Genomic DNA, 13,996 nt, shown 5'->3' with positions numbered 1-13,996 from the left:
AAACCTCGGTTGCAGGCTCAATACTGGTCAGGGTGCATGCGGGAGGCAATGAACATATGAATTAATGCACTATTGAGTTCATCCTTTCCTTTCAATGCAAAATAAAGGGCTTCTCAGATTCTCACTGCAGAGTTAAGACAAAGGGATTGAGGAAGACAACTGATATTTACTAAGCATCTCTTACCAGTATAATAGGTGGCTTATATCAATTGTTTGGATCAGAATATTCATTATCATTTTAAAAATGGGTTCAAGGGGATAAGAAAAATCCAAGGGGAAGAATCTTTAAAACATAGGAATCTCTACTACACCTCCAGGGAATAAAGAACACCCCAGGAATAGTTTTTAAATCAGAAGACTTTACATTTTTGTCAATTTAGACTAATGGTTGGGAACATGAGTAAAACCAGGTCTGTGGAAAACAGCTCCAACTCCTCCATCTCTGAAGGTTGGTGTTGACTGCCCTTGAGACATTGTAGGACTCTTCAAGTACATTAACCCAACTTTGCAGCAGGGGAAACTTGTTCAAGTTCCCGAATGCTTGGCCCAATAAAACCACTTCTTGACTGTGTCCAATGTTACAGATAAGACCTGCTATCTGCAGGGGCACTGGCTTGGAATAAGATAAAGCATACAGAGTTGGAAACATCCTTTATGTTGGGAATTCCTATTTGTACAGTATGTGACAATAACTTTCAAAAACTGTACCTTTCGTTCCTTAGTACCCCCTGGTGTAAACTTTAACAGTGGATCCCAGAATACACAGTTTTTCAGGGGAGCTACAGAACACGTCTGACAAAATACATAACTTTCAAAAATCTGTACTTAGCCTGGCTGGAGTGGCTCAGTGGTTGAGTGTTAACCTGTGAACCAGGGGGTTACAGTTAGATTCCCAGTCAGGGAACATGCACAGGTAGTGAGTTTGATCCCCAGTGAGGTGTGTGCAGAAGGCAGACTATCAATGATTTTCTCTCATAATTAATGTTTCTATCCCTTTCTCCCTCTCCCTTCCTCTTTCTGAAATCAATAAAAAATATTTTAAAAATACCTGTACCCTGAGGGAGTCACTAATTAATTTCTGATTTTTAATTGTATGAGATAATGTTTTTTCCAAGGGTAAGATTTTTTGAATATAATAGCAACTCTTGGAAATTATAGGAACACTTAGCTAAAGCAGAATGTAAAGTCACCCTGAGTAGCACATTATTACTTTCATTTTTCTAAGAAGCAAAGTCATACCATGTGTGCAATGGTATATCTGGTTTAACATTATCTATTTCAAGTGATCCAGATGGTTCTGAGCAAATCCAGCTGGGTGCTAAAAACAAGGCTTCGCTCATAGATCAAAATTAAGGTACTAGAAAAATCAATCTTTCCAGTGTCCTTCATTCCCGAGAACCTTCCTTAATACATTTCATGTTTCATTTCAATATTTCACTCTAGTTTCAACATGCCAACCAAGGTGAAGCTGAGTTATAAACAAACTCCAACTCAAGGCAGATTGGTAATTTCCTCTGAGTGACAATAACACATTTCAGCACCAAATAGTCGATGCTTTGGTTTCCCTGAGTATCTACTCCATGATGGCATTTAGTTGATTGTATTTAGCAATAACCGGATTGGCATAGCTAAAGAACTAAAATCACTCCATATAATGGTCTGCATATTCCAAGGTTATTTCTGACTGTTTCTTTAAGGGGCTGGAACAAGATGAAAATTTCAGATGCGGCTCCGTGAGGTTTATATTTAATAAAGTTTAGGTAGCAAATGGCCGTGAAGTCTGAGGGACTATACACAGGCCTTCCAGAGGTATTAGTGGGGAGAAACGATGTAACAGGCTAATACTGTGCAGACAGAACTGCCATCAGCCTCAGAAGATCAAGTGCAGGATTTGGTGGGCAACAGCTAACACGCTGCTTGGAGAAAACAGAGCCTGCACATGGGTAGAGTAAATGGAAGCAACACCTTCAGTGGCATCAGAAGCAAAAAACAAACAGAAAGCCCTGCTTTGGAACCACAACTATTGGAAATCACTAACTTCTTTTCCATAAGGCCGGCTTCCATCATCCCCCGGCCCCACTTATTTTAAAGATTAAAACGCTGGCTGGCGGAGACGTGTGTCCTTGAAGGTGTTTATCAGAAAGAAGGCATCCAGGGAATTTAGAGAGAAATCCTGCTTACAGAGATGAAGGCTCTGAACCTGTAAGCAGAGGAGACTCAACCACTTCTGTTTCAGAGCTCCAGCAGGTCATTGGCATTAACTGGAAGCCAGTCAGTGCCCTGGAAAAGTCGACTAACCTTCCAGGCCTGAATAACTGCATAGCTTATCAGTCAATGACTTTCCACTGGCAGAACCCAATGTTGACATGTTTTATGCTCACACTTTGTATGCAAACACTATCCAGGGCTTAAATTCACTATCCAGAACCTCAGCGTCCCGTGCAGGAGGAAGTCTCACGGTGAATTCACTGAACTAAAGGCACTACCGGTTATGCCTCCAAAAAAGAAAAATGCTGCGACTTAAAATTGTATGATGGCATCAACTCTAACACACAGTTCATTTTTAAAAAATATATATTTTATTGATTTTGTACAGAGAGAAAGGGAGAGAGATACAGAATTAGAAACATCGATGAGAGAGAGTCATCGACCAGCTGCCTCTTGCATACCCCCCACTGGGGGTATGCCCGCAACCAAGGTACATGCCCTTGACCAGAATCGAACCCGGGACCCTTCAGTCCCCAAGCCGACGCTCTATCCATTGAGCCAAACCGGTCCCGGCCACAGTTCATTTTTAGAGTTGTTAAAACATGAAAAACAGTAGCCACCGTAGACTTTATCAACTATGGAAATACCAATAACAGCTAGCATGTCGAGCACCTAATATGTGTACTAAGGACTGTTCTGAGCACTTTTCATGATTAACACATTTAATCCTCACAAGTACCCAATGAGTAGAAACTTTTTTTTTTTTTTTTTTTTTGAGTAGAAACTCTTATTACACTCATTTACAGGGGCACAGAGAATGAAGAAACATGCCTTAACCAGCTGCTAATTTACTGACCAAGGAATCAAAATCAACTGGTCTGACCCTAGTGGGTACAGCTTTTGTCCCTGCACCATTTTGCCTATATCTTGTATATTACTACATTTGGCTGGAGACTGTCACCTCTTGGTGCCAAGATGTGTCCATCAGGATCCCCTACAAGTGAGTGAGATCCAAGGAAAGACTGGTTCTGAAATCAGAATGCTCAACTTCCAAGCAGAAAGCCACCAAGCAGAGGGTCCAGGGCACGCCAGTGACCACTCCCTGCTCCACCTTGGAAAAGTGAACTCGAAGGCTCCCAGGGATGTGTGACTTCTCAACTTATGCCTGAGGGTGCCCCATCGTGGATGGTGGAAAAGGAGCAGGGACTACAGACTTCGGAAAAGTAAAACCTGCCCTCAAAAGAACTTCCCTAATCAATGTATCTACTTGTAGATCGCCAAGGTCTAACTCTGAAGTGGTTTCCATAAAGCACACTGAAGTTAAAGAGAAGAAATGAACCCCATGTCTAGGGAGTATCCGACATGCAGCATCCCACTGAAGTCTCCCAAGAATCCTCTGAAGCAGGCATCATTTTCCCCTTTCCACAGCTGGGGAAGCTCAGAACCATGAAGTCCCAGTATCATTAGGCTCTAAGGCCCTGCTCTGGACCTGGCTCGGTCAAGACTGGTGAGTTCTCTGAATCTAGTACATTATCCTGCTACGTGGGTCTGGGCAGCTGCTAGCTTCTGGCAGAAACCTTATGTGTCCTAGTCCAAAATGATCCAAGACCCAAAGGTTATTGGCCACGATCTGTCATGAACAATCCATTCAAAGAGGTACAGAAAATTGGGCTCAACAAACAAACACAAAGCTCTAGGTAAATAAACGGGAAGATGTGCCTTGACCCCCCCCAAGTGAACTGTACTGTTTTCCCACATGAATTAGGTCTCTTGGTGGAAAGAAAGGGGGAAAAAAAGCCAAACATTTGGGAAGCAACTGCAAAGTGACAGGACCTGGGAATGGCTCACAGAAAGTAGGAGATAATTAAAATCGCCTTCAATGGTATTGTTAGATGAATATTTTTTCACGAACCATAGAAGACCAGCAACATCCAGAAAAATATCAAGGATCATATAACAGACAGCCCACTCCCCACCACCCAAAATGAACACATTCACATAAACATTTTGTCCCATTTGATTCTCATTCTGCCCTCCCACCTCCACAGTTTAAAAAAAGGTCTCACATTTAAAGTTGAAATCCCTTCCCCTTTTACTCTGGCTGACCATTATTATAAGTTTGTCATAACCTGGTCCATGTTTTTATAAACTTTATATTTTTTACAATGTGTAAATGTATTAATAAACAATACATTCTTAAATACTTTTCATGGTTTCTCACAATTAGGTTTGAAAACTCCTTTTGTGCCCTAGCTGGTTTGGCTCAGTGGATAGAGCATCGGCCTGCAAACTGAAAGGTTCCAGGTTCGATTCTGGTCAAGGGCACATGCCAAGGTTTGTGGGCTCCGATCCCCAGTAGGGGGCGTGCAGGAGGCAGCCGATCAATGATTCTCTCTCATCATTTCTATCCCTCTCTCACTCTCCCTTCCTCTCTGAAATCAATAAAATATATATATATTTAAAAAAGAAAAACTCCCCTTGCAGATTATTTTTTAAATATGGAGTGAGGTAGGGATCTAATATTTTATCTTTTCATAGGAAATGTCAATGGACCCAATGTCATTTTCTGAGAAAATGACTCAATGTCTTTTCTTCCTACTGATTTGAGATGCTTTATCTACTATGTGTCAAGCTTCTATTATCAGTTTAGGTCTATTTCTGACTTTGTGCCAATACCACACTCCTTTAATATGGTTTTGTTATCTGGTGTGATGGCTCTCCCATCTCATTGTTTTTTGTTCAAATTTTGTCCTGGCTAAAATCTTTTGGATGAGTAGAATCAACAATGATGCTGACAATAATTGTGATTAGGCTATTTTTTCCTCTGTTTTGTTAAGGAAATCCTCTCTTGATGATATCACTCAAAAGAAAGAGAAGACTGAAAACTGCTTCCTGGCACGGAAAAGCAAAAACAAAAGACTCATGTAACCTTGAGTAAGTTATCAGATATCTCTTTGCAATGTGTGAATAGCTTTTTAATTTTTATAAGCCTTTCTGTAAGAAGAACAAAAATACATGCATAAATAAAAAGTATTTGGCTGAATCATGTGAGACTAAGAGTATGTTACTTCATTCCTGAATATGTTAACATGTATCCCAGACAGGGACATTTGCCTACATATTCACAAGGTAATGATCACAGGCAAGAAACTTAATTTTGACTCAGGATTATACCATACTATTTCCTAATACATGGTCCAAGTTCAAGTCCCCCCAATTGTCCCAATAATATATTTTCTTGTTCCCTATACCGTCCCTCCCCCCTAAACCCAGACTCTAATCAAGGATTAGGCATGACATTTAGTTGTTGAATTACTTTAATCTCCCTTAATCTAGGGCAGTTGTTTTGGTCTTTAATGACATGTTCTTTTTTGGAGAGTTTTGGCTAGTTGCTTTGTAGCATTTTCCTCAATTTGGCTTTGTCTGACTGCTTCCTTTTTTGAATCCAGGTTACACATTTTGGAAAGGATAATCAATAGATGATGGAAGGCACACCATATCAGTGTGTCCTATTATTGGTGATGAAAATTGGCTTACTTGATGGTATCCTCTAGATTTCTCCACTGTTGATAATTAATACATAAATCTGGGCTAATACTTGGAGGCAGTGTGAATTCTGGTTCCCCAATATGCTTCTCTCAATGATGGTAGCTTCCATAGATGACTCTTGTTTGAATCTGTTATTACTAGAGTGGCTGTAAAATGGTCGCCCAGAACGTGACACTTGTTATTGCTTTCCTAGCTCTGGCTTCTGTTTCCTAACTATGATCCAGCCTAGTCCCTTACATTATGCTGCTTTTGACCAGTTTGGTAAACTCTCTACCCAATCCTCAGTACCAACAGCAACAGGTCAGCACAGGCAGGCCATTTTTGATTGTTTGTTTTTAAATGTACTTTTTATTTTGATGGTATTACAGGTATCTCCCCTTTCCCCCTATTTACCCCCATCTTTCCGTGTCCATGGGCTATGCCTATAAGCATGCAGGCCGTTTTTAGGTTCACCACAGCACTGGCGAACCAGGTTTAACCAGAAAACAAATACTACTATAAGCTATCTCTATTTTTTAAATATATTTGATTGATTTTTTACAGAGAAAAAGGGAGAGGGATAGAGAGTTAGAAACATCAATGAGAGAGAAACATCGATCAGCTGCCTCCTGCACACCCTCACCGAGGATGTGCCTGCAACCAAGGTACATGCTCTTGATCGGAATCAAACCTGGGGCCCTTCAGTCCGCAGACTGACGCTCTATCCAAACCGGCTTCAGCACAAGCTATCTCTATTAATAGTAACTATTACTAGCGGTAAGTTCTAGCTTCTCTGAATGCAGAGATAACCTGAATTGTGACTATATCCAGACGGAAGGCTCCTCCTCGAGATGGACAGATGTTCATCTTGCCAACATTTTTTTTTTTTTTTTTTTTTACATCTGCTCTCAGAGCACAAATTGTACCACAAACAGCAAAGGCGACATCTTAAGGGACAAAACAGAATGTGTTTTCCATTGTCCTCAGAATGACACTATTAGACATGGATTGAGAAAGCCATTGATTTCCCACTTCATGGACCAAAGTGGATAATAATCCTTCGAAACTGCAAATGGGGTGTCTTGTGCAGTCTTTTTTTTTTAACACGTACCAATTTATTCAAGAAAACTGCAGATGTTGTAGGTGGCTCGTTATAATAATCTCAGGTTAAAAACAGAACAATAAAAGTTGAAAACAGCAGAGATCATGTCTAAAAATAAAGCAAGTACTTTTTTCTTTTCTTTCTATAATCCTCAATTAGAAACCATTTAAGAAGAAGATAATCAGCTTCAGAAACCTGTAAATATGGATTCTACAGTTCTCACTGGCACCGCTGCTTTAAAAATTCACTTTGGGATGTTTTAAATGAATTATTTTACCCTACACCCATCCATGTTGCCCTCTTAATGTAAAACAAAACAAAAAAACTATCTGGCCAGAGTGTATCAGTGGTTAAGTGTCTATCCATGAACCAGGTCATGGTTTGATTCCAGGTCAGGGTTTTGGGCTCCATCTCCAGGGCATGCAGAAGGCAGCCCATCAATGATTCTCATTGATGTTTCTCTCTATCCCTCTCCCTTCCACTCTCTAAAACCAATAAAAATAAATTTAAAGGAAAACAACTAATACTAATAATGAAGCAAACTTCAGGATGACTATTATAATAACAAATCCTCCATAAGCAGAGCTCCCCTTAGATGGCAAACTTCCCTGTGTCAGTTGGTAAATTCACAGACGCTATCTGAGGTCTGCAGAGGAACTTTTTTGGCCGCCTCTCCAAGGCAATGTTAAGTTGAGCCAAGTCAACACATTGAGATGTTTATTTAATTCGTACAAAGGAGGCGTCCACCCAGGGGAAGAAACTCAGGTAGACTTCGTAGTTAACTAAATGAGATAATCTAATTCCCTAAAATAAAGTACCCCTCAGTGATTGAAAAGGAGTCATAATCAAGGAGAAGAGATAATAATTAGAAGCTGAACTTGAAAGCCACGGGGCCACCCTCCTCAGGCGCTCTACGTTCTGGAGTATCTAGAACTTTCTTTTTTCTGTCTCCCATCTCCCTAGATAATCTCACTTATTTTTAACTCTGAATCACGACCTAAACCTCTCCTTAAACTCCAGCTTCATATATCCAACTCCTTACCTGCCATGTCCACTAGGAAGTCTCCCTGGTCCCTCACACTGGCTATGTCTCAAATAATGCTCTTCCCTACATCCCCGGCCTCTCTTCCACTGTCCCCACCTTGGCTGCGGCACCACCACCACTCAGGGTCAATAGACAAAGCTGGAAATCCTGAAGGCATCCTTATTTTGCCCCTTCTCATGCACCAATACCAACAGAAAGTCAGCTTCCAATATATCGCCTCTTGTTACCGCTGCCATCTCTCCAGCCCAAGCCACCATCATTTTGGGTGTGGATTATTGCAATCACCTACCAACGGGACTCCCTACTTGCAATTCTACCAACTGTTCTCCATAGAATGGCCACAGCAAACGTTTAAAAACATAAACCACCCAGAGTAACACTGTTTCCTAAAATGGATTCTAAAGCAGAAAAAGAGACATTAGCACAAAAATAGGTGAAATCTGAATAAAGTCTGCAGTTTTAAAAAAATGTATAATCTATACTAATAAAAGGGTAATATGCAAATTAGTCAGGACACCCTCACAGTAGTGACTGAAGAGCAGGCTGCGTGGGGCCACCAGGCCTGTAGGGGGGTTAGTGAGGGATGACCAACAACTGAACAGCAGGCTGCATGGGACAACCAGGCCAGCTGGCAGAGGGGGGCAGTGAAGGGTGACCAGTCTGGCGGGATGGGGGGACAGTTGGGAGCAACCAGGCTGGCAGAGGGAGGCAGTGAGGGGTGATCAGGTTGGCGGGGGGGAGGGGGGCAGTTGGGAGCAACCAGGCTGGCAGGGGGGTGGCAATTAGGGGACATCAGGAAGGCAGGCAGGTGAGCAGTTAGGAGCCAGCGGTCCCTGACTGTGAGAGGGTGAGGTTGGGCTGAGGGGTCACCATTCCCCGCCCCCGCCCCCCCCCCCCATGCACCAATTTCATGCACTGGGCCTCTAGAGGTTATATAACTGTTAACAGTAGGGGAAGCTGAGTAAAAGGTATACGAGAACTCTCTGTACTATCTTTGTAACTTTAGTGCAAATTTAAGATTACAAACTAAAAGTTTATTTAAAAAAACCCATAAATCTAATTTCTCTCTTTTGGTTAAAATCCTTGCATAACTTCCTACGATACTAAAATTCAAACTCTTTGCCATGGTCTCATATAATTTCTTTGATCTGACTTATACTACAATTTTAAAAACGACATATTTTTATTTCAGAGAGGGAAAGAGAGATAGAAACATCAATGATGAGAGAGAATCATTGACCAATTGCCTCCTGTACACCCCACATTGGGGATCGAGTCTGCAACCTGTAACCTCCTGGTTCATAGGTCAACCACTGAGTCGTGCCGGCCAGGCACTTCCACAGTATTTACTCTTATTTTCTTGATAAGAAAACTAAGATCCCACTGCTTAAGGCCAACTAGTTGGGACTTCAATACTGATCATTTTGTTTCACAAAGAACAACTTTGTGTTCTTTTACCACAACACAGCTGAGCTAGACACTAAATCAATTCCAAATACTTCTTTTATGCAACCTCCAAGGAGAGATCTGTGAAGCACAGAGCCTCATGCTTCCAGGAACTGGACACATTCTTTCCATCTGCTCAGAGGAGGTGGTTGCTCAGGAATAATGGCTAATGAGAATAAATATGGTGCCCGCAAGCCCTTTTACTGTGTGTGGTGGTGGTGGTGGTGGTGGTTGTTATAAACAAGCTTTTTGTAAGCTGTTCTGTTTCCAGGGTTAAGAAGAAGTGGAGACATTTAAAGAATCCGATAGCCTAAGTTTCACAATTGGTTTTTTAAATAGCACTTAGTATCTCCTTTAAATGTATATTCTCAGCCTCGATGCCCATCAGATTCGCCTGGGGGAGTGTTATGAATCCTAACGCCTGGACCCCATTCAACAAATGAAATCAGAGCCCCAGGAGGAGGGATGGCGGCATTGTTGCTAAAGCTTCACAGGTGCCTTTACTATCAGTCACGATGGAGAACTTTTTGTCTAGATCAGAGGTGGGGAACCTTTTTTCTGCCAAGGGCTATTAGCATATTTATAAGAATATTCACGGGCCATACAAAATTATCAACTAAAAAATTAGTCTGCTACATTTGGTCAAACATTTAATTGCTGAAACTGGTTTGGCTGAGTGGATAGAACATCGGCCTGTGGATTGAAAGGTTCCAGGTTCGATTCCGGTCAAGGGCATGTATCTTGGTTGCAGGCACATCCCCAGTAGGGGGTGTGCAAGAGGCAGCTGGTCAATATTTCTCTCTCATTGATGTTTCTAACTCTCTATCCCTCTTGCTTTCTCTCTGTAAAAAATCAATAAAATATATATTTTTAAAAAACATAAAAACAAAAACATTTAATTTACTCACCCCTATTGTCTTGGAAGGAACAGGCCGAAAGATTTTGAGGGCCTTATATGGCCTGAGGGCTGGATATTCCCTACCCCAACTTTAGATCCTCAAATGGGTGGCGATCTATCCTATAAATTGCATATCCTACACCCCACCCCAAAGAGGACTAACCAGGTTTAACTGGAGGGCAGACTCTAAAACTCATATACTCCCAATGGACACATTCAGCTCTCCTAGAGGGATAATGCTCTGCCCTTCATGTGTGTTGACTAGTTAGACCAGCCTGTGCCCAGGGCCAATTAAATCCCAGGGGAGTGGAAGCCAGGCGTGAGCTAAACCACCGCTGAACCTCTCAGGTGAGGCCCAGGTGCAGCCAAGCTGAGAACCACCACGTTAATGGTGCCTGCTTTGTTTGGAAGAGGAAGGAAAGGCAAAGCTGCCCCCATTAACCCCAGTGAACGACAGTAACCTGGCAGCAGCCGTCACGAGTGCTAAGCACTGGCTCTCCCCATTGAGGTTTATGGCCTTGGGCAAACAACAGACCCTGAACTTGGCATGGTGCCATCATCCCCAGCACTAATTACAGCTTAAATAATTCTCGTCAGTGTGTGCATAAAATAAATGGACCTCAATTTAAGGCAACTTCCCCACTGTGTCCTGGCTAATGGATTCACAATTTACAGATCTTCACAATCATAAATATACAAGTTTTATTTTCACACAGAGGAGGAGATATTTAAATCTAGTCATTTCAACATGAAAACAATTTTTAAACTAGATATTGGGTCATGGAAAAATATTACTTACATGGTCACTGATAATAGGATAACAACATGTGCTCTATTCAATCACTAATCAATATGATTATCACTAGCGTCTATCAATTTATTCATTGCTTCGTGTCATCAATTTCATTAAATTTTTAGCAGGTAGGGGAGCAAACAGGTTGCAGACATCAGTATGAAGAATGGCAGCTGAATGATAACACTATACACCCAGAACATGCAAAGAAAGGGGGTTTATTAAATAATTTGTCAAAGCAGTAAGAAGAGAAATATCCACTACTTGCACTGCTTTCTTTAGCAACTCTGTCTCCCACCAAAAACCGTATCCTCATCCACAGACAGAAAAAGAACGTGCCAACACAGGCCATCTGCTTAAGGCTCCAGTTCTGAACCTGTGACAAAAGTAGCCTATATAATAAAAGGGTAATGTGCAAATTGATTCTAACGGCTGGGAACGACCTGTGGCTATGATGCACACTGACCACGAGGGGGCAGATACTCAACACAGGAGCTGCCTCCTGGAGGTTAGTTCATTTCCATAGGGGGTGCACTGCTCAGCCAGTAGCCAGCTCACAGCAGTGGTGGCGGGAGTCTCTCTGGGGAGCAGGCCTAAGCTGTCAGTTAGACATCACCTGAGGTGTCCTGGACTGTGAGAGGGTGCAGGCCGGGCTGAAGGACCACCCCTCCAAGTACATGAATTTTCATGCACTGGGCCTCTAGTCTTTTAATAATTAAAGTAAGCTTTATTACATAAAAATATATTTCTCTTGGTTTGATTTCAAAGCATTAATTTGCAACATGAACCAGAATGCTAATAGTAGTCATCTCTGAATTATGAAATTAGTACTAGTTTTTCTTCTTTCTTTCTTTTTTCCTTTGTATTTTTCAAGTTTCAATAACCATGTGTTAATTTTCCAATCAGAAAAAAGCCATTGTTTTACAAGGATTCAAGTTAAACATCGTGCAACACCATTTTAGACAATAAGGTCTTGATGAAAATGGCCACCACAGTACCTCCGATTTTAGGTTGCTGACAAGGAGAGGGTCCTAAACTTTTCCATTGGGGTTACTACCCACTAGGGGATGCTAACTACTGGGGACCCTGAACTTATTGGGGAGAGAGTACTCTAGCCACCTACATTCTCCTTTCCTCTGGAAAGTTCCAGAAACTCTGGTGAAGGCACTGAGCTGGGAAATATATGTCGAATGTGCACATATATCTGATTATATTCATTCATCTCTATAAATAAATGTTAACATGAGAAGATATGTGTTCAACCCAATGATCAGCAATCAAATCCTGGAGTTCCAGGCCCCCACCATCCTCTCAATCCCCAGTGACAATCACTCCAGGTCACAGAAATTCCTGCACGTAAAAATGAGAAGAAAAACTAGACAACAAAATAATCCAGAAAGGAATCCCAGGACACTAGCCCTCAGAAGCCGAAGCCTGAACTCTGAGGCTCCAGGCACAGTTCTTGCTGCTGGCCCTGGACACCACAAGGGCCTGAAAAAGACTATGGCTTTCAGAGCCCAAAGGCAAGAACACGGTATGGCATGGGGCGGGGGGGAGAGGGGGGGGAAGAGTGCTACTCACGCTGTCGTTGCTTCCTTTGTTGTCCTCATACTTGGTTTCTATATGAATGGAGAATTTTGGCAAGAAGGAACACTGTGGAAAAAGAGAAGGTTTCATTAGCGTACCGTTTTTTCTCTCTTTGCATCTTCAATATAGGTTCTGGATGCTCCTCTGACCACTTGCTTGGGAACACTGTTTGCAACCAGAAAGGCCCAGATGCTAGGTCAATATCCAAATTCAGACAAGAAAAGCCGCCTTTGGCAACGTGAACACAAAATTTCTTCCAGAAGTCAGGCTGGAGAGAATGCCCAGCAATGGAAGGCAAGAGCCATGCCCCCGGCTTGAGAGAAGCAAACACTGAATCAGAGGCAATTCCAGCTTTGGGTGCCTGCCTTTGGGCAACAGCGATCACTGCTGGAACCGGGGCCCCAGCCTCACCCTTTTATAAATATTCACATAAAGCTAGGCAGGAGGCATAGCAGAACCTTAATCAGAGAGACCTGGCTTTTAGTTTGGGTCTATCACTTGATAGCTATGTGACTTTGGACAGACAAGTTGGTGAACTCTTCTGAACCCTAACAGTATTAAAACACGGATGCTAATTATTACTTAAGAGTGACGTGAGGGTTGAATAAAATCCAGGGCATAGAGTCAGCATTCAGTGTGAGGCTACAGCTGAGCTTGACATAAAAGGCAGCCCGCCCCTCTTTCTGACGGCACAGGGGAGAGGAACCCCGAATGCTCACCGCACTAGTGTCCCAGTTTCACTGAGTTACATTCTATGGATTCAGTGAGATTTTAAAGATTAAGATAGCTTAATAAAAGGATTAAAATTTTTAAAAATTGATTTCAGAGAGAGGAAGGGAGAGAAACATCAATGAGAGAAACATCCGTCAGCGGCCTTCTGTATGCCCCCTACTGGGGATCGAGCCTGCAACCCGGGCATGTGCCCTGACCAGGAATCAAATCTGCGACCTCCTGGTGTATGGGATGAAGCTCAACACACTGAGCAACACTGGCCAAGCCAACAGGAGGATTTTGATGGATGTTGATGTAACCTTCCCCCTGCTGGCACCAACCTGGCATTAACTTTCTTGGCTACTGGAAATGGGATTGGAGACAATTGAGTAAAATGACCCAGCAACTCCACTGCAGGTTTAGGGTATAATAAGAGTTGGACCGATCCACTCAATCTCCATAGCACATATTGTACCCCAGGCACTGACCTACATTCTAATGAATCCATCCCAGGAACAAGGTACTATTTATTATTACCCTGCTCTAAAGAGAAGGAAACAAAGGCACTGAGAGGTTAAGAAAATGGCTCATGATCACACAGCCAATGAATAGTTGAGTTGGGTTTGAATGTCTGGTGGTCTGGGCCCAGTGTCCATCCCCACTGATTCTCAAAGTGGG

General features: G+C 42.3%; 1 protein-coding gene across 3 annotated transcripts in view; it reads right to left on the bottom strand.

Annotated features, from left to right (window-relative positions):
- The window catches only part of PITPNC1 (phosphatidylinositol transfer protein cytoplasmic 1), a 205,256-nt gene that overhangs the window by 61,679 nt on the left and 129,581 nt on the right, over positions 1-13,996 (bottom strand). For all 3 annotated transcript variants that reach the window (XM_084864165.1, XM_084864167.1, XM_084864166.1), the window contains exon 4: positions 12,602-12,673. In XM_084864165.1, the coding sequence (XP_084720291.1) occupies positions 12,602-12,673 (72 nt within the window). The remainder of the gene's footprint in view (positions 1-12,601; positions 12,674-13,996) is intronic.

Source organism: Pipistrellus hanaki (assembly GCF_964339955.1).
Source record: "Pipistrellus hanaki genome assembly, chromosome: 16".
Classification (NCBI taxonomy): Eukaryota; Metazoa; Chordata; class Mammalia; order Chiroptera; family Vespertilionidae; genus Pipistrellus; species Pipistrellus hanaki.
Note: the sequence above shows the minus strand (reverse complement) of the source record. Positions and strands in the feature narration are given on the sequence as shown.